The 24,127-nt window shown below is 34.5% G+C and overlaps 7 protein-coding genes and 1 long non-coding RNA gene across 9 annotated transcripts; 4 read left to right on the top strand and 4 right to left on the bottom strand.

The window, feature by feature from the left end:
* Window positions 1–5,161: 5,161 nt before the first annotated feature.
* Window positions 5,162–6,677, top strand: LOC126759756 (something about silencing protein 10). The gene has a single exon (XM_050474859.1). It carries the CDS (start codon window positions 5,239–5,241, stop codon window positions 6,577–6,579), a length of 1,341 nt encoding a protein of 446 aa, XP_050330816.1. The 5' UTR covers window positions 5,162–5,238; the 3' UTR covers window positions 6,580–6,677.
* Window positions 6,663–11,118, bottom strand: LOC126759739 (squamous cell carcinoma antigen recognized by T-cells 3). Of its 2 annotated transcripts, none has more exons than XM_050474834.1 (13): window positions 10,993–11,118; window positions 10,008–10,378; window positions 9,767–9,942; window positions 9,544–9,703; window positions 8,812–9,484; window positions 8,568–8,733; window positions 8,422–8,506; window positions 7,901–8,335; window positions 7,722–7,839; window positions 7,547–7,658; window positions 7,363–7,483; window positions 7,196–7,298; window positions 6,663–7,136 (listed from the first exon to the last, which is right to left on the bottom strand). In XM_050474834.1, exons 1-13 carry the CDS (start codon window positions 11,005–11,007, stop codon window positions 6,879–6,881), a joined length of 2,793 nt encoding a protein of 930 aa, XP_050330791.1. In that variant the 5' UTR covers window positions 11,008–11,118; the 3' UTR covers window positions 6,663–6,878. The 2 variants fall into 2 exon arrangements, with proteins under 2 accessions (XP_050330791.1, XP_050330790.1); XM_050474833.1 differs by lacking the exon at window positions 10,993–11,118 and adding an exon at window positions 10,458–10,665.
* Window positions 11,119–11,932: 814 nt separating this feature from the next.
* LOC126759779 (uncharacterized) lies at window positions 11,933–13,726 on the top strand. Its single transcript, XM_050474889.1, has one exon. It carries the CDS (start codon window positions 12,756–12,758, stop codon window positions 13,515–13,517), a length of 762 nt encoding a protein of 253 aa, XP_050330846.1. The 5' UTR covers window positions 11,933–12,755; the 3' UTR covers window positions 13,518–13,726.
* A 65-nt stretch (window positions 13,727–13,791) lies between these two features.
* LOC126759785 (thioredoxin-2-like) lies at window positions 13,792–14,267 on the top strand. Its single transcript, XM_050474898.1, has one exon. The coding sequence runs from the start codon at window positions 13,792–13,794 to the stop codon at window positions 14,194–14,196; it is 405 nt and encodes a 134-aa protein (XP_050330855.1). The 3' UTR covers window positions 14,197–14,267.
* A 6-nt stretch (window positions 14,268–14,273) lies between these two features.
* LOC126759780 (U1 small nuclear ribonucleoprotein A) lies at window positions 14,274–15,505 on the bottom strand. The gene is made up of 2 exons (XM_050474890.1): window positions 15,045–15,505; window positions 14,274–14,979 (listed from the first exon to the last, which is right to left on the bottom strand). The coding sequence occupies exons 1-2, from the start codon at window positions 15,395–15,397 to the stop codon at window positions 14,682–14,684; spliced, it is 651 nt and encodes a 216-aa protein (XP_050330847.1). The 5' UTR covers window positions 15,398–15,505; the 3' UTR covers window positions 14,274–14,681.
* Window positions 15,506–15,836: 331 nt separating this feature from the next.
* On the top strand, window positions 15,837–20,306 carry LOC126759765 (partitioning defective protein 6). Its single transcript, XM_050474868.1, has 5 exons — window positions 15,837–16,065; window positions 16,856–17,084; window positions 17,144–17,369; window positions 17,626–17,794; window positions 17,845–20,306. The coding sequence occupies exons 1-5, from the start codon at window positions 16,000–16,002 to the stop codon at window positions 18,202–18,204; spliced, it is 1,050 nt and encodes a 349-aa protein (XP_050330825.1). The 5' UTR covers window positions 15,837–15,999; the 3' UTR covers window positions 18,205–20,306.
* Window positions 20,100–22,486, bottom strand: LOC126759794 (uncharacterized). The gene is made up of 3 exons (XR_007667076.1): window positions 22,267–22,486; window positions 21,571–21,683; window positions 20,100–21,451 (listed from the first exon to the last, which is right to left on the bottom strand). It is a non-coding gene; the product is annotated as an uncharacterized LOC126759794 (long non-coding RNA).
* Window positions 22,487–22,573: 87 nt separating this feature from the next.
* On the bottom strand, window positions 22,574–23,949 carry LOC126758361 (sodium channel protein Nach-like). Its single transcript, XM_050472616.1, has 5 exons — window positions 23,876–23,949; window positions 23,589–23,795; window positions 23,357–23,526; window positions 23,153–23,291; window positions 22,574–23,045 (listed from the first exon to the last, which is right to left on the bottom strand). Exons 1-5 carry the CDS (start codon window positions 23,947–23,949, stop codon window positions 22,574–22,576), a joined length of 1,062 nt encoding a protein of 353 aa, XP_050328573.1.
* Window positions 23,950–24,127: the final 178 nt, after the last annotated feature.

Genomic DNA, 24,127 nt, shown 5'->3' with positions numbered 1-24,127 from the left:
ATCATCCTCCATAAAGGTTGATTTCATACAGTACACATATACATAGATTCATAGTCCCTATATATATACGTATGAACATATAAAAAATGGTTTTTGTAAAAAACACACCTTCTTTTTTATTTTTACGGCTAACATTAATTTATCAGCCGGACTATGATCAGCGTTTGTACGTGCCCCCAGCAAAAGGCATCACAGCTCATTGCGATTATACTCAAAATTCTTTTACCCAGCGTATGTTTTGGAAATTTTTTAAAGAAATTTAAAAATATTCATATGCATCTATAGTGTAAATATATTTATGGGAAGTAAAAAAAAATTATATATGGTACAGGATGCGTCTTATTTTGTGAATTGAATACCTTTGACATTAACTAACCGATTGAGTTGGTATAACATGTTCCAATAACGCCAATTCAATATAGTTCGGACGTATCGCTGTTGAAATTCTGATTCCTTACCTTAAGAATAGATATATTAACTCAACATGCATATCATCGATCATTTATACTCTCTGGCATCATAATTTAAAAGACGAAATAATAATCATATTTCATCTGATCAAAATTGTCCAAGAATCTAGCGAATGGCGCTCTAAAAATTAGTCAAAACCGAAAAAAACTAAATTTGCTGAAGGCACTAAAGGCCATCCCAGTAGAAGCTTATACTAAGTGTATGAGAAATTGATTTAATGGTTAGCATACAGCACTTTTATTGGCTCAGGAAGATTTTGAAGACGATAATAAAGACCGTAAAAAAGACAGTTCATGTATATTTGTTTACTCTCTTGGACCATGAACTACTTTAGTATTCTTGATAATGGGTATAAAAATTATATACACAAATGTATACATAATTATGTGAAAGCATAATTTAACAAATAATTGTTTATCAGTAAATTTTATATGTACAAACAAGAAAAAAAAGTGTTCGCAAAATTTCAGATGGGTCAATATTAATCTGGAAGAACATCCGTTTCGACTGCGTAAACAGATTTTATTATTAATTCAACTGCGTCTTTATGTATGTATTTGTTTTTATATTTTTCAAATAAAAATTAAATTCATTTAATAGGTGAAAAAATTCCAAAAAATACAGCGATAAATGTAGAGCTCCAGCATAATTTTTCCAATAGTCAATTACATGCTTGCAAAAAATCTATAAAATTTTATAATAAACCCTGACCCGCAAGAATATTCCGATCGATTAACGTAGTGCTTGTACATAAAATAAATATGTACGTTTGTAGCTGCGCGTGACGTCAATAGATTCATTCTATAGCGTTCACTTTCAAACCCCTTATCTTCAAGTTTTTTTCCAGAATGAACCGAATTTTACTGATAATATTTTTTGCCAATTAATTTTGTCAAAATTTTTTAAGGTCAGTTCATCGGATCACATCATACATAAAACACATTCAATTATCATCCATTGCTATCAGCAGTCGTGTGCCTTAAGTAGCCTTAGAAATATAAGAATTTTTGAATTGTCACCGGGAGCCACTAAGTAAAATACAAAAAGTTGCAATGAGCTTTGATCTTTAAAAGCAGATCCCATATATTTGATTGCGTTTATACATATTCCACCAATAGCCGTGCCGCTGTTAACCTGGACCCCAGCGATTTCCAAAAATCATGCTATGGGGCCAGCAGTTCTTCTCAACGAACACAAATCAAATGAAATTTTAATCAGCGACGGCCGCACGTGCGATTTGTTAATCTAGATATTTTTATATAGAACTTCTTTAATCATAAATTAAAAAGTACTATATTTCGATTTGGGAATGAAGTACCACTATAGTTGTATCATCTTTTATACTATTCTAATTTTCTCAACTACAAATCATTCAGAGTCTTTAAACATTAAATATAAACCATATCAAAAAACTGGTAGGTCACTGTGTCACAGGGATCAGATAAGTTATCTCCTAGTAATCATTGGAGCAAATTCAAGAGATGTTTCGAAAAAAAAAATGAGTTTAAAGATCAACTAATAGAGCTGTTTGAACTGAACTAAGCTTCTAACTCAAAAGCTATTTAAAATATTTATCTCAAATTTTAGTATTTAAAAATATGTAATAATTTTTCAAATTTCGCACTGGGTGTGCCTCTTAGAGATTCAGGACTAAGGAGGGAGATATGTGCCATCAACTTTTTACAGGGCCGGACTTGCTTTTTCAAAACTTTCGAAACGTTCAAATTGTGACCTTCATGAAAATCATGTGAGTTTCGTAGACTAACTAATAGATAGTATTTTTTTTTATTATGTTTTCAAATGAAGACTCATGGAGTAGCAAAAATAATATCAAGCCCATATCTTACACCAGGCTGCTAAGGATGCCACTTTCCGCCAAAAAAGGATCTAAATTTTCTTCTCCACAGTTAGTTCTGGGTAAAAATACTCATTCAACAACTTTAAATAACGGTGCCTATTGCTAGTTACTGTTTCACCCGTCTTCTTCAAAGAAGTACGGCCCGACAATACACCTTGATGAAACTGTACACCGCATAATGGCTCGTTCTGGTTCGTCCTGGCTGGTTCCTTCTCGTGGATTATTTCTGGATTTGATTTACTCCATATACCCCAATTTTGCTTGTTTCCGTTTAGATGAAAATAGGCCTCATCAGACATAAACATGTAATTTAACAAGTTATTGTCTTGTTCGGCCATTTCAATAAATTTTTGGCAAAATTCCAAAGGAATAGGCAAATCTAGAAGCTTTAATCGGCTTGCTATTTGAACCTTATACGGAAACGGGTTTAAGTAATCTTTAATTATCCGCTGTAATGACCGTCTGCTAACTCCAAGATCCGCCAATAACTTGCGTGTCGAAACTCATGGATTTGCCATAATTGATATTGCGATAGTCGCAATTGTTTCTTGAAAACAAAGGGATCTCGATGGTACGGTATTCTTGCGATACTCCCAGATTCGGCAAACATGTTTACCAACCTCATAATGATCCATCGGTCTACTCGGGATAGTGCCGCCAAAATCCCGTCTGAATTCCCTTTACACGAAAATGACGGACTGCAAAACATGGTACCGCTTCACTATCCAAACCCGCTTTTCGATATCCCAAGCATTAATAATAACCTGCGCAGAGAAAAAAAAAAGTTATTACGGTTTGTTTTTTATAGCACAATTCGTGGACCACCCTGTATTATGTTCAGTGCGGTACTTTGTTATTGCATAAAAAAATACACACCCTAATATCAGAATATATATTTAACTATAATCACATGACAGTGAGCCTTGGGGCACGCTTTAAACTCGGCCGCAGCAAAGTAAGTGATAACATTAACTATCTGAATGTTTTTGCAATTGTTGTTGTGCGTGTACATTGACAAATGATCTATGACGTGCCGAAATGAATCTAACGATGCTCACGAAGTATAAGTTGTAGGGGGCGATATTGTTACGAACGTTGATAAGGTGGCCCTTGATCTTCCGGAAATATACTTGAGAGATGAGCTTATACGTATTTGTATATGAATATACATAAATACTGATTTACAAAATATAACAGTATCATCACTATATTTCACTTCAAAATTGTGTTGTAATCTTGACGAATCGTAAAGTCTCAACCTAGTTCTTCATTTTCTCAATTTGTTTGACTTATTCATCCCAAGTGGTGCATCAAGATATACTTGTCCTTTCTTGAACAAAGCTACCCTGTTTTCAAGTGGCGGTACAAAGAATTAGGATCTTTTGAAAACTGATGCCCTTAATTAATTGTCGCTTCATGGATACTTCATGGGGTGCTCTCCTCCATCCGGACATCATGTAGCCAGCGTTGCCGCTGTCTATTGATTCGCTGATATACATAGGTCAATTTTGATAAGGTGACCCATTGATCTACCCACCGTTGCCAACGCGCAAAGGACCATAAATCTTGCGCAAAACCTTTCTTTCGAACACTTCTAAGGCCGACTCATCAGATGATGTCATTGTCCATGCGTCCGAACCATATAGCAGGACGAGAATGACGAGGGACTTGTCATATCGTCCTTCTCTTCCTTTGGAACGTGAGGCGAAGTAAGTCTTTCTCCCACCCCGAATCGCAAACCGAATTTGTGCTCCTTTACTATATGGCCGTTGTAACAAATGTCACAAGGACCTACTCGTCTCCGCCCTTGTCCCGTTGGACGGCGGTGATGTCAGCCTTTACTTTTTTGAGGACATCAATTAGCTTGGCATCAGCACCTTCCAAATTTAGAGGCCGAACATTCCAGGTGCATTACCTTAAATCATAGTCCTTACTACTTTTGCTGTGGTCGTCGTCAAAAGTGGGGTCTTCCATCCGAGGCTGTTGTTTCTTTTTCATTGGAAGTGGTTTCTACGTAGCGAGCCCCAAGCCCAGCGCACAATTTCTCTAGGAGAGTAGTATATACTTGTATACACATTTATATAGCGGGCCACTTGTTTCAAGACCGACACCCACGCGCGGGGGCACTCCTGGTGATTATTATTCAGCAAACCCTTAAATCGAATATGTCGGAGTGGGTCGACTGAAACTTCCTCTAGTTTAGTCGTGACCACGGGCTCCACACCGGTTGGCTACCGCGTCTTTTCCAGGGTGCGCGAGAACGTCAGAGTAAATATTGGGTATAGTCCTACGACTATTACTGCTTACCCAGAGGCATGACCATACCCCATTACATCCCAAACAGGGTTAACTCTTCGAAATAACGGTCTTTTACCGGATAATATCCGATAACATATCACCCGCTGTTGTGGGATTTGTGAACTCGAGTTGCCGCGTAAAACTAGCTCAACTTCGTTCTGTATACTATTGTAGGTTAAACTCCTACTTATCCAGAATAGATCCCTACATACAAAACTTATGTCTTGTATGCAAAGAGTCCCCGCATGACACTGACCATTTGTGTGCAGGGCTCGCTAAATCAATCTACTTCTGTTCCGATTCCGTCGAAACAGCCCGTTTCCTGACTTTCCGGGAAATATTACGGCCTTTAGAGATGCCTAAAGCGGAATAAAGTTGGCGTTAGGATCTCTTAGATGAGTTAAACAACATGCATCTCATATTTATAGAACAGTTTTTAAAATAGTTAATACGTTGGCTACTCTTTACTAATTGTTTATTTATCTGTGAATGTCACGAAGTAAGAGGAAGAATCATTAAACAGCTGTTTTTTGATTGGACGCGAATCACACGTGTGTGATAAGTGAAGCTAAAAGTTATTTTTCCAACCATTAATTTTAATTTTTGGTAAAATGGGAGATAAAATTCATATAGACCAAAAAAGATACGATGATGCTGACGATTATGAACCTACAGACTCTGAAGCGGAGTATAGTGAGGATGATAAAGAATTGTTGCGCCAAGTTCGAAAAGGTCGTAAACGTGAGGTTGATAGCAAAGAAAACGAATTGATGGCATTCGATGAAAGTGATGATGAGGACGATGATGAGGATGATGTGGGCGATTTAATTCGGGACAGTGATATAGAGGGCGCCGAGAGTGATGATGACTTACCCGATACCGCAAATTGGGGCGATAAGAGCCGCAATTATTACAATACGGATTTTGTGGATCCTGATTATGGCACATATACTGCGGAACAAGAGGAGATGGCTAAGGAAGAGGAAGAGGAAGCGAAAAAGATACAAATGCGTTTAGCGAAACAAATGAAAGAAGAGGACTTTTTATTGGATGACACACTTATTCATGCCGTTAAACCTAAAGAAAAAAAGCTAAAAATGGAAACTGCAGCGGCAGAACCAATCGAAGTTAAAGCTGATCTTGCTGGTATTACAAAGCGAGATAAATTAAGATTATTTCAAGAAGACTCACCAGAGTTCGCACCACTTGTGGACGATTTTGAAAATTATGTGAAAGAGGTGGAACAGATTATAGCACCCGTTATGCTATACGTGCGTCAAAACAATGTGCCAAAGATACCTGCTTTACAATTTGCAGAGCTCTATCAAAATATAGCGCTCAGTTATTGCTCGAACGTAGCATTTTATTTGCTTTTGAAAGCTAAACGTACCGCTGTACGCAACCATCCAGTTACAAAACGTTTATTACAATTGAAAAAACTCATCAAACAGTTACAAGACAAATACGATAATATAATACGGCCACAACTGGAGGCATTATTAGAGCGAATTGTGGATGGTGATAAATTCCAAGTATTGGATGTGAAGGATATCGCTGACAGGACTAAATCTAAGAAGAAGACGAAATTGGGTATACTCGAAAAATATGATGAGAAAAGTAAAGTTGATATCAAACCCGCTGATGAGCAGTCTGAAGACGACGATGATGAAGACAATGAAAATGAAGATATGGATCTTACTGAAGCTGATCCATATGCGGATGAGGATACGCGTCGTGGCATTACCTATCAAATTGCCAAAAACAAAGGTCTTACACCCGCGCGCAAGAAAGAATTGCGCAATCCACGCGTCAAACATCGCAACAAGTTCCGCAAAGCTTTGGTGCGACGCAAGGGTGCAGTACGCACCGTACGCAAAGAAACAACACGGTATGGTGGCGAAATATCCGGTATCAAAGCGACGGTCAGCAAGAGTGTCAAATTCAAAGTATAATAAATTCAAAATATATATTTTTAATTTTACAATGTTGGCGAGTAGATATTACGTGGAGAGTGTTAATATAAAACACAAAGTGATTCTTACAAAAAATATATATATTACCTTTTATTTCGTGTTATGGAAGGAAGGACAAAATGTAAACAAAGATTAATACATTATTATGGTGCATTGTTCTTGTTTTTTGTTTAAATATTTACGATCTAATCACTATTTAATTCACAATGGGGTAGATAAATACTACCGATATAATATCGGTGGTGGCTGTAATTTCATTCAATGACGACAAGCCACACTTATTTGAGTAATAATTTTCGAAAGTCCTCATTTGTTTTGGAAAGAGACGCTCCATTTGTAGCTTTGCTAGTTGTTGCACTAGTGACATTAGTATCTTGCGCGGTGGTAAGTTGTTTACGCACCACTGTTGGTATAAGTGACATGCGTGGCTTTTGATCAAAAGCCTTATTATGTTTTTTGCTTATGCCAAGCACTTTATTTGCATTTATGGCGGTCGAAGCAGGTTTTGGAGGCGGTGCTGAGATCGCTACTGTAATCTGTAAATTAAAATTATTTAATACACGACAACAAAATTATTTCTTATATGTGTGCTTACAATATGCGAACGCAGTTCGAGTTGATCAGTAGCAAGCACTGCCTTTCCTGCAGCTGATTCATCTTGGTATTCGATATATGCGATATTTTTGAATTTACCACTTCTGCAAATACAATTAATTTTTATTATTTGGCTTGTAATGAAAAAAAACTTTAAATGCAACGTACTTGTGATATACTAAACGAACATCTTGCAATTTCCCAAATGCGCCAAAAATCTGCTCTAATTCTTCCTTTGTGGTGTCGGAGGGTAAACTTTTGACGAAAAGTTTCTTTGGTTCAACATCATCTGATCATTAGGAAAGTTGTACACTTGTGCCAAGTCTGTAATCTTATATATGTGTAAACATACCTGAATACTTGAATTTCTGTCGCTTTTCTTTGTCGCGCAAAACACTGGATATATACAGCGGCCGACCATTCAGGGATATTCTATCCATAGCTAACGCTTTCTCGACTTCATCCTAAAGGTAAAATAGAAGTGGCTGTAATCGTTATAAACTAAAATAAAAATTTTTGATTTTTACTTCGTTTTCCAGTTCTGCATAACCAAACCCTCGACTTTTGCCGTTCGCAGAACGTATAAGCGTCACATTTACAATTTTTAAACTAGGCAAATTGGCACGTATATCATCCTCAGATAAACTAAAATGAAAAATTTTTCTTATTACTTTAGTTCTTCCTAAGTAAATGCTGGGCTTTGTACCTGTAGTCCAAATTACTCAGAAATATGCGTAGATGATCTTTGGTTAAATCTATTTCTTGATTTTCATGTTCTTTAAATGTGGCGGTTTCAACTCGTTTTGCTCCAGGTACATTGGCATTACCACCACCTCCACTATTGCCACTAGGTTGTACATTTTTCTGTAATATTTCCGGCTTCGCTTTCTTTTCCGGCAGCGTAGATTCAGTCGCCGCGGTTGTTTTCCGTTTTAAGCCTCGATTATTTTTATTAGCTGCCATTGAATCAGATTTCACGGGTAAAACTTCTGTACGATACTGTATTTTGAATTCAGCACATTCCCCTATGCAGTTACTAAGAGTTTTGGTTGTGCCATTGCAACGTTCGAAGCGTTCCCAAGCTGCCACAATTACCATTGGATTATCAAGTCCAGGTGAATGCAAAGCTTTGCGAAATAATCTATGGAAGATAAAGCGTTCACAATATTAGAAGTTAAACAGAATATAAAATACTTTGTATAATATAAATTTATAAAAAAAACTTACTTCCTCGTGGCTTCCAAGTCTCGTCGCAGCTCCAATTGTGCGAATTCTATCCACAGTCCTGAGCGTGTTGCATTGTCGGCACTTTCTACGTTGTTTTAAAGACAAACAGTTAACTGCTAAAAATTATATAAATTATAAAAAAGTACCCATAGCTGTTGTCCAGAGCTCTTTTCCACGTTTTGCATCTTGTAACGGCCCATATTCCAAACGCCCCCACAATTGTAAGATCTCGCAATTGCAATCCGCTAACACACCCCATTGCTGGCCGAGTATAGTCCAAGCTAAATTGAAATTTTTACGTAGAATGTCGCACTGAAAGTTTTAAAAAACACGCATAAATGTAGTTGGAACCCAAAATATGTTTAAAAAAAAGTGTACAAATTAATCTACCTCGTCATCATTCTCGTAATTCGTGTGCCGTCGCAAATACGTTAAATACTCCAACCAGACAGTGACAGCCTGCTCGGCTGTTTGAAAACCAGCTGTCATAGAGCATTCCAAAACTTCCTGCACTTCCTCCCGCGATTTACCCAACTGCTCCAGCAGTAACATATGTTTCACATACAATTTTTCCGACCATGTACAATTGCGCAGCGCCCGCTTATTAACATCAACTGCTGTTTGGCGGAAAATAGGTAAATCTTGTAGTTCTTCTGGTCGCCCGTAAGCGTCACGGTAGGTGAGGAAGTCGATGTACGTTAACCAGCATTCAATATTTAAGCAGCAGGCGGCCACCATACGTTCATAAACTGTTTGCAACACATTTTCATCAAGAAATTTATCAGATTCTTTGATATAGTTCATATAGATCTCAGCACGTTCGCGATAGCACTTAACATCTAACTCTTTGAGTTTATATTCGAAAGGTAAAATTTTACTCTGGTATTCTTTTGCTTTGAAATAATTTTTATCCAACAATTCCCAACTTATTTCATGGTTGATGTGTTCTTTGTTCTTTTCGTAAAATACTTTAAATTCAATGTAACTCTCTTCCATATTAAAAAGAGGGTATTTCAATTCTTGTAGATAACTCTTGATGTACGCCTCTTGTTTTGCTTCCGCACTACGAAATTATGCGAATAATATTATGCATTTATATTTATATATATAAAATCTATTTACCTCATAGCAGGATGTGCTGATAAGAACTCCCGGTATAGTTTGAAAAATTGTTGGCCCTCAAGACAATGTAAACCATAAGTGCCTAATAATTCACACCATATTTTGTCGGGATCACCGCAACGTGGAGCTAATGCCGCAAATTCCAAAGCAATGTCAGTTGCTACAAAAAATTAAATTGTAATGCAATCTAGAAGGTCATCTTAATATGTATTAATTCACTTACAATAATAATCTGCCAAAGATTTTCGAAAAAGACCTTCAACAAATTCCATTTCCTTGGGAGACAGAGCTACATTCATTTCAATACTCAAATACTTTAACCACAGCTCTTGCGACAAGGGGTAAACAGCGGAAAAACGGCTATATGCTTCTCTTATGATATCCAGGTCGTCTGTAGTACTGTAAAATAAATTTAAAAACTATTTTAAATATTTGATTCTCATAACATAATTGTAGATATTTACTGTGCTAAATCACATAGTTGTATATATTTATCGTATGCATATTGGTTTACATCCAACTCTTTGCATAACTTTTTATATGCCGCTAGTGACTTTTCCGAATCGTCCATGTCATCATCATCATCATCACTGTCCTCACTGAGCCCATGTTCCATTTTTTGCCCAACGGCAACTTCTGATGGTTCGGCTATATCCTCGTCACTTAAACTGGCATCATCAATACCAATTGTGCCATCTTGTAGCTGCGCAGCTTCATTCATAAGTGAATCTTCGTCCGTGAGTACTGCTGTTGGTGGCGCCAAAGTTCCAACTGCTGGTTGTACCTTTGCTCGCACAGCATCATACTCATCATCAGATTTTAACAAAGCTTCCTCCTTTAATATAAAAAAGAAAACAAAATTAATATGATAATAAAAAATGCGTACAAAATATTGTGAAATATTATGTGGTTACTTCAGCTTCATCAATTTCTCCTAATACGGCAGTACTCTCTTTGGCGTCTGTTCGCGGATTTTCATTTCTTACACTCATTTTGTTCAAAATATATATATTTTTACGAAAAACCTCTTTCAATTGAAAATCCATACAAATCGCTAGACAAAAATTATTCTCTTCTTCTTGTCACAATTTTTACAACATTCACAAACAACGTGGATTTGGATTTTTCTATTCCATTGTAGATGGTGTTCGTAAAAAATTAACCAATAGGGTACCATGACTGCTTGGGATACATACAAGAAAAAAGTTGGGAAGTCTGAATTAGCTCAACTCTTAATTAAGCAAATATTAATAATTAAACAAAAACTTTAAGTACTTTCTTTTCGATTTTGACGTTTTGACTTCATACCATTTAGCAATTTTCCACACAGTTTAAATATGTCCATTTATGTATTTTTAATAATTTAAAAAAATTAAATAATATTTTTGAAGGTGCTAATTCCACTGTTTTGAACGGTTTATTTTTTACAATCAATATAAAATGCCGTACCATTCTGTTGACCATCTTAAATTATCCAAATTAATTCCGAAATAAATTTGTTAATATAAGTATGCGATTCAGAATGTAAATATTTTTTTATCATAAAACTCACAAGACACCCAATCGAAGACGATCTGAAGGCAACTATGGCGTATTGTTGCGATGCTGGTGTCTATATTTATCCGCTAACCACGCAAAACATAACTGTTCCTTGAATCAAGCAACATTCAAGAAACATTTCTTATTAAATACCGTAATCGCAGATCAAAGTCCAATTTTCAAATTCTTAAAATATTTTTTGGCTAACGAATTCGTTTTTTACCTCAAGAGTTCATTTTAGACTAAATTATAGGCCAATCCTGGACTATAGTGATGTGTTTTTTTTAAATAGAAATCCAAATTTTTTAGCTCATTGTCATTTTATTACATAATTTAACATACAATAGTTTTACATTGTTTCCTTAATTTTTCAATGGCATACCAGATGCACTTTACATTTGTTAAATTACAATAAAGTTAATTACATTACAAATATTTGTTTTTTTTTTCAAAACCTCTGTTATAAATATTTAAAATTTTAATTTTTTAGTTTTCATTTACATTACAATCATTTGTCTCACTTAACTTTAGCCATTTTTGACATTTTGTACTCCAACTCCATTTCATCAGCTCCTGAAAAACGATCGATCTTACGTCCATTTCTGATAAATACAAACGTGGGCATACAAGATACTCGATAGTCATGTGCCACATTGCTACACTTGTCCACGTCCACTTTTAGCACAACTGCTTTGTCCTTATATTTTCGCGATAGCGCTCTGACTTTGGGTTCAATACTCTTGCAGGGACCACACCAGCTGGCCGTGAAATCGACAACCACCAAACGGCCGCCAGCGGCCGACAATTGTCTGTCAAAATCAGCATTACTTCGGACAGTGTGCAACATTTTGTTTTTTAGTTTTTTTGAAAATCGTCGAATAGGGACAAAATAATTTATAATAAAAGAAAACTTGTACAAAACAAACAAAATTACAATGAAATAAAGACCAGTGTCTTATTAATACAACTGGGACGTCTTAACACTTTGTGAGCTTTACTAAAAGTAAACCTGCATTCAATTGCATTATTCTAAAATACCAAATTTAGGCTACAGTTTGTTGCTTAACGGTTTTATTTAAATGCATAAGTATATGCATATCCATATGTACATGCGTGTGTATGTTATACAAACAATTTATAACACAACAAATGTTTAATATATCTATGTACATACTTCTTCACCTTAACTGTATTTGTAAAAAAAATTTTTTATAAGTATGTATTCAACATATAGCCGAATATGCAACTCCCGGTGTAAATTTGAAATTTTATTTAAGTTGTTATTGCAGCAAGAAAATACCCTTTACAAAAAAAGATTTTCATCCAAGAACTTCACTTTGATCGTTCAGTTTGAATTGCAGCTACATACATACATATGTATGTATATGCTATAGTGATGCGAGCTGAACAATTTCTTCTTAGATTATAACGTTGCCTTCTCAAATAAAATAGTTTTCCATTAAAGGGCTTGATTTTGATCGTTCAATTTGCATGTCTGTTTATTCATAGTTTACTATAATCTCGAATAATACTAAGTTTTCGCTAGGAACCTATATGTACATAAGTACAAGTATATTGGCATATTTATTTAATAAAAAACTGTCAAGTTGAGATTTCAAAATTTTTTGGTTATTTTATAATTGTCTTTTAAATTGAAAATAAATAAAATTTAAATGTCTTCTGGACAAACGCCCAGACCCATAAGCAATACGGCACCAGCACCAGCGGGTAGGAATCGACAACAACCAACTCCAACCCCACCATCAACGACAGCAGCTCCTCCAGTTGCAAATACCACAAACACCACTGCACAAGCTCACGCTACACCACCGACTCCTCCAACAACGCCTGTAAATCGTTCGCCACAGACAATATCTCAGCCATTAGCAAGTACCGCGGTACAGCCCACACAAGTACACCCAATACCTAGAATCCATCCATTACCCCCAGTTACCCCGCCAAACACTCCTGCTGGAGAAAACGTAAATGAATTAATAATAATAACCGAAAGTGCTACCTACAATAAACTTTTGAGTGATGTGGGAAATAAATATTTACTAGTTGAATTTTATGCACCTTGGTGTGGCGCTTGTATGCTTATAAATAGGAAACTCGAAGAACTTGCAGTATCATATTGTGGTAAATTGATCATAGCGAAAGTTAATATCGATGATTGCGAACAAATCGCTATTGACAACAATGTTAGCATGATGCCTTCGTTTATGTTGTTAAAAGATAATCAAGTTTTGGAAAAGTTTGCCGGAAGCAGTGAAGAGAAGTTACTGAGTATTATACAAAAAAATGTGGGAGACCCAACGAATGTCATTAGTGACCCACCAACCACAAATCCAACAACAGCTGGACTATCACAGCAAAGAATACCTATGGAATCGACTGCACAAATGGCTCAAGCTTCCCCATTGGCGCCAACTTAATCGAAATTGATACATTTTTAATAATAAATACATATTATGTTTGAAGCCCGGTTGTTAATAATGTTGTACATTTGATGTAATTAAATTTCCTTTGACCAAACTACACTTTGCTAAAGAAACAAAAAATTGCTCTTTAAATTCACAACCACACTGTTCAGATTTTTCTGTTAAAGGGCTGAAAATATTGAAAATAAACTTTCAAACAAAAATTCACAAAAATTATCTCTGAAAAAGCATACAATTTGACAGTACTTCGCTCTCACGTCTCGAAATCATGGTGTATATTGTACAAAATAAAGAAGATCTGGATAAGAAGCTGGAGGAAGCCGTCGGCTCTGGTCAATTGGTGGTCATTGATTTTTTTGCAAACTGGTGTGGGCCATGTAAAATTATTAGTCCGAAACTCGAAGAGTTGGCCACACAATATGCCGAGAAAGCGATTGTGTTGAAAGTCAATGTGGATGATTGTGAAGACATAGCCCTTGAGTACAACGTGACCAGTATGCCAACATTCGTTTTTATCAAGGATAATCATGTTATTGATGTATTCGTTGGCGGCAACTCAGAGAAACTGGTCAAGAATATGGAGAAATATGTAGGCGAACCAATACCCGTAGAAAATATGCCAGAAATTGTGGAAGCCGAACAAATAATCGAGGAAGAAACTGTGCTTGACTAAAGAAATATTAATATTAGATTTGTTTTCCTGAAATCAATATACTTATCATGTTTTAAATTAACAATCACTTACCCAGGTACTTTTTCTTTGCAAATGAAACCTTTTTATTTTTACACATTCCACTGCCAAATTGGCATTTACTTAATTTCCAGAAGAAATATGGTACACTTCAATGTACTATGTAACTTCAGATTATCAGAAGATTCACCCTCACATGTCATTGTGCTAGCTATGTACTATTATAATTTATAAAAGCATATTGAAATATGTATTCAAAGGGATATTGAGGATAACTTTAATCAATTCATTATTTAACTGTTATGTTTGTTCAGATTTATTGTTTCATCATATTAAATTCTAAATATAAACAAAATTTTTGCACATAACCGAGCACAACATGTGAGGGTAGCCATAAAGAACACTAGTGCTATATTAAATTTAAATATATAGATCGTAAAGATACCCTCATGCTTGTGATCGGATTTTCACTTTTTGGCAAATGTGATCTTCATAGCATGTGAAGGTGTTATTTTGAAACCTTGCAGCGCCTCTTTGGCAGCGTTACTTTGTAATTCGGTGGCAAATTCGACGAAGGCAATATCGTGACGATTTGGAACCAAACGCACCTCTTTGAAGCCAGGGAATTGATTGAATAACATAGAAAGCATCATTTCATTTGTTTCCTCTGGCAAATTGGTGAGGAAAAGAATTTGATTGGGTGGTTGTTCAGTTTGTGTATTAGGATTCGTATTTTCTGCATTTGCCGCCTTCTTCTTTTTATCCCTGCGAATCAAAGATAACATACATAGTAAAGATACTTTATATCAAGCTGATAGTATGTTACTCACTTTTTATCCTCTGTGGCTTGTGCCGGCTTTGGTGGTTTAACCTTCTTTGGACGCTCTTTGAATGTACCTTTTATTTTGGCCACTATATCACTGTCTGTCTTGGAATAAGCGATGCGCATTGGTTTGTCATAAAATGGAAATCCCTGCATTGTTCGTAGTGCATTCGACGCACTTCCGATTTCTTTAAAAATTACAAACGCCTGACCACGCATTTTTAGCGTTTTTAGCGCCACTATATCTAGTATTTGTCCAAATTGTGAAAAAATGGCGTACAGTGATTTTTTCAGTTCTTCCTTCTTAATCTTTTCATTTAGATTGTTAATATAAATTGTTTGATTTGGACGCACATCCATTTTTATAAAAGTTTAATTATAATTTATTAAACAAATTGTGGAAAACGTTGCTAATACGAAAACTAAAAATCCTTATTTTGACGTTCCCTTTTACTAGCGGCAGCGTTTTATGATTGTGTTTGTGTATATAGAAGTGACAGTGTTGCGCGTTCATAAAACTACTAGGTCCCCAAAAAATCCCTCTGCCTTAAAAATTTATCCGTTTAGTTTCAATTATCACTTTTAATAATTTTTATTATTAACAATTTTCTGTTGTTACTTAAAAAAGCTATGTTTTGAAAAGTTGAAAATGCATAAAACGGTCTTTAGTGGGGAAAGTGTGCAATCTTTACTTTTCTCTACAATTCATTCACAATAGCGACTGAAAAATCTTGTACAAAATATTTTTATTTGCGCTTAAGTATGTGTGTATGTGCATCACTGCAATCTTTTTATTTTTTGTTGTTCAATTACTTTGCTTTTCGTTCTTTCTTTTATAATTTTTAACCAATTTTAGATTTTCTGTTAGTTTTGTAAAATAAAATTGAGTGAACAACAATAAATAAGGAAATTTTACAGAAGTTTTTGATTGGTGTGTTGGCATTTTAATGCTATAAATCAAAATGTCGAAAAATAAAACAAATTCAATGGTGACCGGAGAAACAAATCTAATCGAAGTGAAATCAAAGGTGAACCAGTGAAATGCACGAAAAGAAAATAATTGCTATCCATAGTCATTGAAAATTGGAAATATTCAGTATAGAATATAAATTAGATATTTTCTTAATTTGGGAGTTCCTATTATATAAAAATAGAGATACATATGTGGTTATTGACATCGCTTGAGCAAACAAGGTATCGTAGGTGATTCATAATAGACCCATTGCCAACTTCCATGCCGCTACCGTCGCTAATCCCATAAATGTCTACTATCTAACCGAGCTCTGCTAGGTATGCTGCAACATGCCGCAGTTAATCTTGACATTACATACTTATCTGTAAATGTGCTGAACGTTTGCTATCATCAAAGATTTCATTATAAAAACGCAACAGGCGTCCACTCCCTTATTGAGATAGATCTTTAATTTAATTTTAAAATTTATTATTTAGGCAGTAAAGCATAAAAGTGTTTATAGGCTTAGTTCCTATGGCAATTGCGTTCACAATGTCATGTGAAACGTGACCTCGTTTGAGTACAGCGGGTTTCATTACTGCACTGGTACCGAGTGTATAGAATCCATTACCTTGTATTACATATTAGGCGTATAACTGCGTGCGAAGAGGGAGTGTTTCGATAATTTACATTACTAATTAATTTATTCATTGTGCGCATTCCACGTTTTCCTTAAAGGGCTGTACAGCTACTGTGTTTTGTGTACGCATTTTGTCGCTTTTTCTAACTTGTAAGAAAATTCTATGAAAATGCTTTTCAGCAAAACGTAATCTCATAAAAATACATACTTGTATATATATTACTAGTTTGATGCCGAATTCCGCCGCTGGAGCTTTAAACGGCATGGCGAATTGCAAAATTTTGAAGATTTCTCTACCCTTATTGAGAAATTGCATAGACTACACACAATACAATTTATTATTTTATACATTGACCCACGTGATAATGATCTGTTGCCAATTAATAATGATGACAACTTTGGTAGAGCGTTGAAAATTGCCAAACCTTTGTTGCGCATCATCGTTCAACGCAAAGGTAAGTAACCCAAGTTATTTGCTTTATATATATTTATTAAACATTTTATTTTAAACTAGATGATTTGGAAGAGTTTCCCGGTTTTGGCACAATGAAACCGCGCAATAATCTAATCAGCAGCATACTGGGACAGACTCCTGTCAAGACAAAACTACCAACAATATCAATACCGCATGATTTCCGACAAGTATCGGCTATAATTGATGTGGATATTGTGCCAGAGACGCATCGACGTGTCCGTCTACTTAAATATGGTAGCGATAAGCCTTTGGGATTTTATATAAGGTAAAATCTTAAACTACATAAACAGCTCGTATGTAATTTTGGATTAAGATGTGATGAAATTGGGTGTGTACATAATCAGAACTCGATAATTTGAAAAAAAAAAAAATTTTTGCAAATATTAAATTTTAACAATTGTCTAGACAATCTTCATTATTGTACAGTGCACAATTTATTTTATTTCTTGAAATAAGTCCAATTATCGTGTTTCGACTTAATAAGCATTCTTAAACGCTTTGAATGTGTATTTTTTCCATAGAGATGGTACGTCTGTGCGCGTAACCGCAAACGGTTTAGAGAAACAACCTGGTATTTTTATATCGCGCCTCGTACCTGGTGGGCTTGCTGAGAGCACTGGACTTTTAGCAGTCAACGACGAGGTTATAGAAGTAAATGGTATTGAAGTGGCTGGTAAAACCCTGGATCAGGTATGCCATAATTTCAATTGACAATACATTTAAAACAACATTTTATTTAGGTCACCGATATGATGGTGGCAAATAGCTCTAATCTAATAATAACGGTGAAGCCGGCAAATCAACGTACTCTTACCTCACCACGACGCGGCTCTTTCTCGCGCAACAGTCAATTATCGAGCGGTTCACATCATACCAATCAAACCAATACATCGGATGAAAATGAACAAGATGAGCAAGATGAAGTCGTCGATCTGACCGGCATAACACTCGATGATCACAACAATGTGGCTCCACAGCCACAACAATCAACGGTGCCATCACCGGCACTGATAATTACGTCACAACATCACCAGACGGCATCAACAGCCTCAACAATTGTCGGCGGCAGTGAATCCAAAGACGGTGTGCTACATCTATGAATCGAATAAGAGCGATATAGTAATTAAAACAAAAAAAGAAAAACAATGACGCAAAAAGACAAAGATGTTATGGCAAAGGACAAACGGAACTTTCAGGTCGAACAAAGCGGAAATGCGAAGTATATAGTACATGCAAAATGATTATATTTTGCAAAGAGTTTCCGGGTCTATAACAATATAAGCAATCTTAGGCATAACAAAAAGACAACACATATATACACACAAATTTTCATGCTTCACTTTTCATTTTATTTCTATTATATACTTAAATAGTACTATTTAATTATAAATTAATGTGTAAAGTGTAATGTTATCAATGCGTTTGACGTTTTCGTCGTATTGTTTTCATTAATGTTTGCAAATTATATACGTCAACGCATTTTAACTAAACATACTGTATTATTAGGTACATATACACATATTTACATATCTGCGTATGCATTGTTAATATTTTTAATCATGTTTTTTTTATAGTAGTTGTCCTGCTTATTTTCATATACACATTCACTTACAGTTAAATCTAGTGTAAACTTGTCTGTTAAACGTACAATGTGTTTGGTAAAAATTAAATGCTCGTATATAACCCAACAGTGTTAATTTACAGTTGCAACGCAGCTACACATTCCAAAAAAGAAAAAAACGAATTCTGTGGTTTTTATGTAACATAATTGATGCAAAACTTTTTGTTTGCACTGTATGTGAGCGTGGATGATTTACACGAAATTCCAATTGTGTAACTGTATAATGTGTTCCATGAAATTTCAAAAACAAAAAAAAAAAAAAATAAAAATTAGTTGAAAAGATAAATTTATTAAAAGCCATGATTCAATTATATAAGGGTGTGTCTTTAGCCCACAAAATTATTTTATAATGTCAAAATCAGCTGTTTTGCTTTGTTTTTATCATACAAAAATATATTTTTCATATATTCTAGCCAGTGGAAATGTGTTTTTTGAGTAATAAATTGTAAATCACACATAATCCATAAACAAAATATTCATCAGAAAAACCTAAAAGATATTTTTTGGTATGGATTAAGAATTATTTTCGTTAGAAGTAAGCTCTCAAGTAACGCAACCTTATATAATTGAATTATGTTTTAAGCCTTGACCCAAATACATATAAAGTGACTAATTTGAGGAAAGCAAAAGAGAAAACCAAATAAATTTACCGTCACTACTAATTTGAAGCTAATTCGCTCTTTACATTTCAACAGTCAAATATACTATAGCGTGAAATAGTCACAAAACCGACACTGGTATACATACTTCAGTTCAGTCAGTTTTTTGTATGCGGATTTTTTTTTAAGGGTATTTCGCAAATCTGAATCAATATTCTTATATATACAAAATTTTTTCCCCAAAGTTTTAAAAATTATTTAAATTTATTTGTATGTATACATCAAAACAATTTTTTTTTAATATTAAATCTCAATGGCCTTCAAATTAGCTAACATAATTAGCAACTAGAATATTCAAAACAAAAAACAGCTAAGAGTAAAACATCAATTTGCATGTGTCTTATAGTCTATTAGCAAACTAAAGTACTTATACAATACTATACGTCCTATATATACACATACATACCAGTATATAACAACTAAGACAGTTCAGTCCTATTTTATGCTCGTCCACTAGTAGTTAGATACATACAAATACAACTTTTAACTTACCCAAACTATTGAATAAAAAAGTTGTCAAATATTTTAGAGCAAATAGCAAACCACTCAAAAGACTTGTCAATTTATGCCTTCATATTTGATGTTTTTTACAGCAAAAACAAAAACAAAACTAAACACCAGCAAGAAAAAATAATATAGAAAAGAGCAGTTTACCTACATACATATATCGATAAAAAGTAAAGATAAAACCAATTATGCAATCTTCAAAACACACAACAAATATTTATTTAAAATTTTGAGCTTAATAATTGTCAGAGTCGAATAATGGTAAAATAAATATTTCTTAAAATAAGTACATACACATTTTATACATAAATAAATACACAAATATATAATATAGTTCTACAAATTGCATTAAGCGGCAAGTGGAATTGTATTTTTGTTTAATAAAGCCCCGTGATGGCATCCAATATTGACTAGACTTCAGTGTTTTATTAATAAATTGTAAATACGTTTATAAACAAGTAAAAAAGGGCTAAGTTCGTGTGTAACCTAACATTTTATACTCTTGCAACTTGCAAGGATCAAAGCCGGTCAAATACTATAAGGTGCAAAAGGTTTGTCAGTTTAATGGGCCAAGACAATTTTTCACCCGATTATATCTATTTAAGCACAAAGATAACTGTTTTTAGAAAAATATAAGCCGACATAGTACATATGTATTATAAATGGAACTGGAAGTTTGAAATTCTTTATTTAGATTTACACTTCCTTACTATTAACCCGATTCAACCCATTTTTGACACAATGATAAACTATTAACAAAAAAAAAAACATTTTCCCCCGAATTTCAATATTATATATTGACCGATATTTTCGGCAAAAATAGAGCCATACGCACTGGGGCACACACATTCGGTATATGGGGGCTTGAGCAGTTATGGATTTTGACAATTTTTAATAACGAGATGGGGTACCCCAAAGACACTATTTGTGCAAAGTTTTACCCGAATGTATTCATTGGTGCTTAATTTGTGTACTGGGAACTGAAAGAATCAAATAGAATTTAAAATTGTACTATATGGAAAGTAGGCGTGGTTATAGTCCGATTGCGCTCATTTTCACAATGTTACGTAGAACCACCAAGATAAAGATATAAACCGATTTTGATTGAAATGGGCCCAGTATGTCCAGTGATTTCACATACGATCTCGTCCTTACTTTTTTGCCAAAGAACGCGCATACCAAGTTTGATCAGGATATCTCAAGTTTTACTAAAGTTACAGCTTGCACGAGCATACAAACAATCACCCGGATTTCAACTCGTCTCTTCATCCTAATCATTTATATACATGATCCTATATCTAACTCAATTATGTTTGGGTGATATAAACAACCGTTAGGGTAACAAAATTATTGCACTCTCTAGCCACATGTTGCAAGAGTATAAAAATGATTACACTTAAAGCTTCTAGGCGTTCAGTTGATTATCTATTAACATCTTTTTTATAATTTAGTAATATTTTCGAATATTATGTGTCAATCTTACGATGAAAAAGTAGATAACCTCAAATACACTAATGAGTGAGCAGCCAACAAAAATGCCAATGACTCCGCCAATATTTGCTACAAAGAAAAATACATTAAAGAAAGTTTATTAAACTTAAAAAAAATTAAAAGCATCTACATTTAAGAAAACAAAGTGGATTTATAAAAAATCGCCATCGTTATTACTTATTACTCACATAATATTTCCAACCAATTGTAGAGTGAGCGTTTTGCGAATAGTATAGCGTACGTAGAATCAAAATAGATTCTCACAATACTCAGATCATCCGTCTGTTTTATCAAAGTGACTCTAAACAGAATAAATAATTATGAAAAATGTTCAAAACTATATGCTTAGGGTGTTCGTTATATCCCAAGTTGATTTTCTTTTTGTAAACGGCCGTTAAGGTTTCAGTTTTCGTACTAAAAAAATCAAATCCTAAATCATATCAAAAACTTGAATCATATTTCTTGTCCCATGCATATCATTTGGGATTTTGTGATATTTTAAATAAGTTAGTAAATCTAAAATTTAAAAAAATTAAATTCGAATACAAAATTTTTCGCACTACAAAAAAGATTTCATTGCTTTTCTTCATAAAAATATTTATTTTTATACATATCTTTAAAATTTACATCAAATGTACTGAGCCCTCATACAAGTCATTATGCATACATTCTGTGTTGCTCATACGACATGGTGTCCTGTATGAACTACATTTGATGCATTAATTTAACTGGCCATAACTTTTAAAGGCATATTTTTATGAAAAAAATTATTAAGCTTTAAAGCCCGTTTGTAAAAAAAAATCAACTTAGGAAATAGCGGACATCCTAGTGTACATATGTATGTATGTATGTATATACAACATAATTTCATCAAGTCCACTCACAACGACTCATACGTGTAATTAGATTTGCCGTCACTTTCTTGCCTACCAATTAATTTGAGAAATTCTTGATTTACTGTTAGTAGATACGCTTTCTTTAATAATGTCGTTTGATGTCGCGTGCTGTAATCATAAAAATTACACAATGGCAAACATTGTGAACATTGAAGTGAACGATTTGTCAGAGCGCCATGTTTGCCACTATCGATGAGACTGAACGTATTTAAGGTAACTGTAAAGAATAGCACATTTGTATGTATATATGTATGTATGTATGTATATTTGAAAAATTTCTAAATCATTAAACTTATTATCGCGAACCTCGATTCCGATGCAAACATTCCAAATGTGCCAGTGTACAGTGTGTAACATTGTTTTCATTAAGAATCAAAGGTATGTAATACGGCACACAATCACAAAAGCGTAATATGCCATCAACTTTACAGAGTGACAAACATTTGTCTGTACTGTATTGATCATCACCTCCGGCGACATTTTCGCCAAAGAGATAACACTTTCTTTGCTCAATATTGTAGATGCTCATTTCACTTGTCGCTGTTTGTACCGTCACACTCAATTGTACATCAATAGCACTAGACTGTGGTATAAAGATTTCCTGAAGAGGACCGCCAATTGAATTGTCGGGAAATTGGCCAGAACTGAATATTTGCGCTGTCAAACCGGCAAAGCTGCGATCCGTTAAAAAGAAATCGGCTTTGGACGTATTTAAAAGTAAAGTGAGTCCGCTTAGAATACCGACACCTTCTACGTACTTGAGTTTGCTTTGCCGACAAAAGAAAAGAAAATAGTTGTAATTTAAAAAATTAACCTACAAACTAAATTTATTGCTGGAAAGCTATTTAGAAAATATTCTATTATGTTTGCTTACCTTATATCCCTTACATCGTCAATTTGATTGTATATGCAGCAGTATCCATTCGCTGTTAAACTATTTTGGAAAAGTTCACTGCATTCTCGAAGTTTTCCTGCCCAACGACACTTTATTATCAGATCCTCACATCGAGGCGCTAGCTGCAGTTTAATTATGATTATAAAGCAAAATAAGCATATTAACCGATTGTTAAAAATATACATGCCCTTTGTAAAGTTCCCTGAATGCTGATGTTATATTTGTCCAAAAAATCCCTTTGAAAGGCCGCAGCTTCTTCGAAATCCACAGAACCAGTATCAAATAAGCCGCCGAATAATTTCATTTTCTGCAACAGCTGTTGATGTGAGAATTGCGAACCGGATTTGTTGACCCTTAAATAAATATATTTAAGTGTTAAGTATCAGGGTTTCAACGTTCAAAGTGCTCAACTTACATTTCTTCTACAAAAGCGTTTAGAGCGTTTCGACTAAATTTGTTGACACTGCAAATGGCCACTGCCGCATATGGCACTTTCTCAATTCTATGATGATTAGATTCCAAGGTGGTCACAATCGGGTTCTCCAATATGTTTTCTACGTTTAGCAACGTTACATACGTTGCGCTGATAATACCAGTCAACAGAAAGAAAGACCAAAAAATTCTAAATCGTGTGAGAGAAACATTTTTATCAAACTGTTAACTTTTTGAATTCACTTTTCAATAATGATTTATCTAATTTACCGTTGATATTTTTTGCTACTTATATAGTGTAACAAGTGAAATCCACTAAGGCTGGTATTTTTCAAATATTCCATTATTGTCTCCTTGAAAGCAAGACAAAATACGGTGCTAAATTTTAGCATTATGCTTTAACAAGTTTTAAAGATCCGGTATATTTTTCTATTATTTATCGACTAAAACTTCTCCGATTCTGGTGCCTTTATGCTGAATACTTGAAAATTGTGCCCTTTTATATTTTATAAGCAAGCATTT

The sequence above is a fragment of the Bactrocera neohumeralis genome, chromosome 5, assembly GCF_024586455.1.
Source record: "Bactrocera neohumeralis isolate Rockhampton chromosome 5, APGP_CSIRO_Bneo_wtdbg2-racon-allhic-juicebox.fasta_v2, whole genome shotgun sequence".
Lineage (NCBI taxonomy): Eukaryota > Metazoa > Arthropoda > Insecta > Diptera > Tephritidae > Bactrocera > Bactrocera neohumeralis.
Note: the sequence above shows the minus strand (reverse complement) of the source record. Positions and strands in the feature narration are given on the sequence as shown.

Bases quoted from the DNA above. Each gene is read 5' to 3' on its own strand.
- LOC126759756 (XM_050474859.1), top strand. From the start codon at position 5,239: ATGGGAGATAAAATTCATATAGACCAAAAAAGATACGATGATGCTGAC.
- LOC126759739 (XM_050474833.1), bottom strand. From the start codon at position 10,589: ATGGATTTTCAATTGAAAGAGGTTTTTCGTAAAAATATATATATTTTG. The intron at 8,507-8,567 runs GTACTTTTTTAT...AAAACAACGTAG, and splicing joins GCTCTGGACAACAGCTATGG to AAAGTGCCGACAATGCAACA. The intron at 7,659-7,721 runs GTAAAAATCAAA...TTTTACCTTTAG, and splicing joins ATGCAGAACTGGAAAACGAA to GATGAAGTCGAGAAAGCGTT.
- LOC126759779 (XM_050474889.1), top strand. From the start codon at position 12,756: ATGTCTTCTGGACAAACGCCCAGACCCATAAGCAATACGGCACCAGCA.
- LOC126759785 (XM_050474898.1), top strand. From the start codon at position 13,792: ATGGTGTATATTGTACAAAATAAAGAAGATCTGGATAAGAAGCTGGAG.
- LOC126759780 (XM_050474890.1), bottom strand. From the start codon at position 15,397: ATGGATGTGCGTCCAAATCAAACAATTTATATTAACAATCTAAATGAA. The intron at 14,980-15,044 runs GTGAGTAACATA...TTTGATTCGCAG, and splicing joins CAAGCCACAGAGGATAAAAA to GGATAAAAAGAAGAAGGCGG.
- LOC126759765 (XM_050474868.1), top strand. From the start codon at position 16,000: ATGTCGAAAAATAAAACAAATTCAATGGTGACCGGAGAAACAAATCTA. The intron at 17,085-17,143 runs GTAAGTAACCCA...ATTTTAAACTAG, and splicing joins CATCATCGTTCAACGCAAAG to ATGATTTGGAAGAGTTTCCC. The intron at 17,795-17,844 runs GTATGCCATAAT...CATTTTATTTAG, and splicing joins CTGGTAAAACCCTGGATCAG to GTCACCGATATGATGGTGGC.
- LOC126758361 (XM_050472616.1), bottom strand. From the start codon at position 23,949: ATGGAATATTTGAAAAATACCAGCCTTAGTGGATTTCACTTGTTACAC. The intron at 23,796-23,875 runs GTAAATTAGATA...CACACGATTTAG, and splicing joins AGTAGCAAAAAATATCAACG to AATTTTTTGGTCTTTCTTTC. The intron at 23,046-23,152 runs GTAAGCAAACAT...TTGTCGGCAAAG, and splicing joins GACGATGTAAGGGATATAAG to CAAACTCAAGTACGTAGAAG.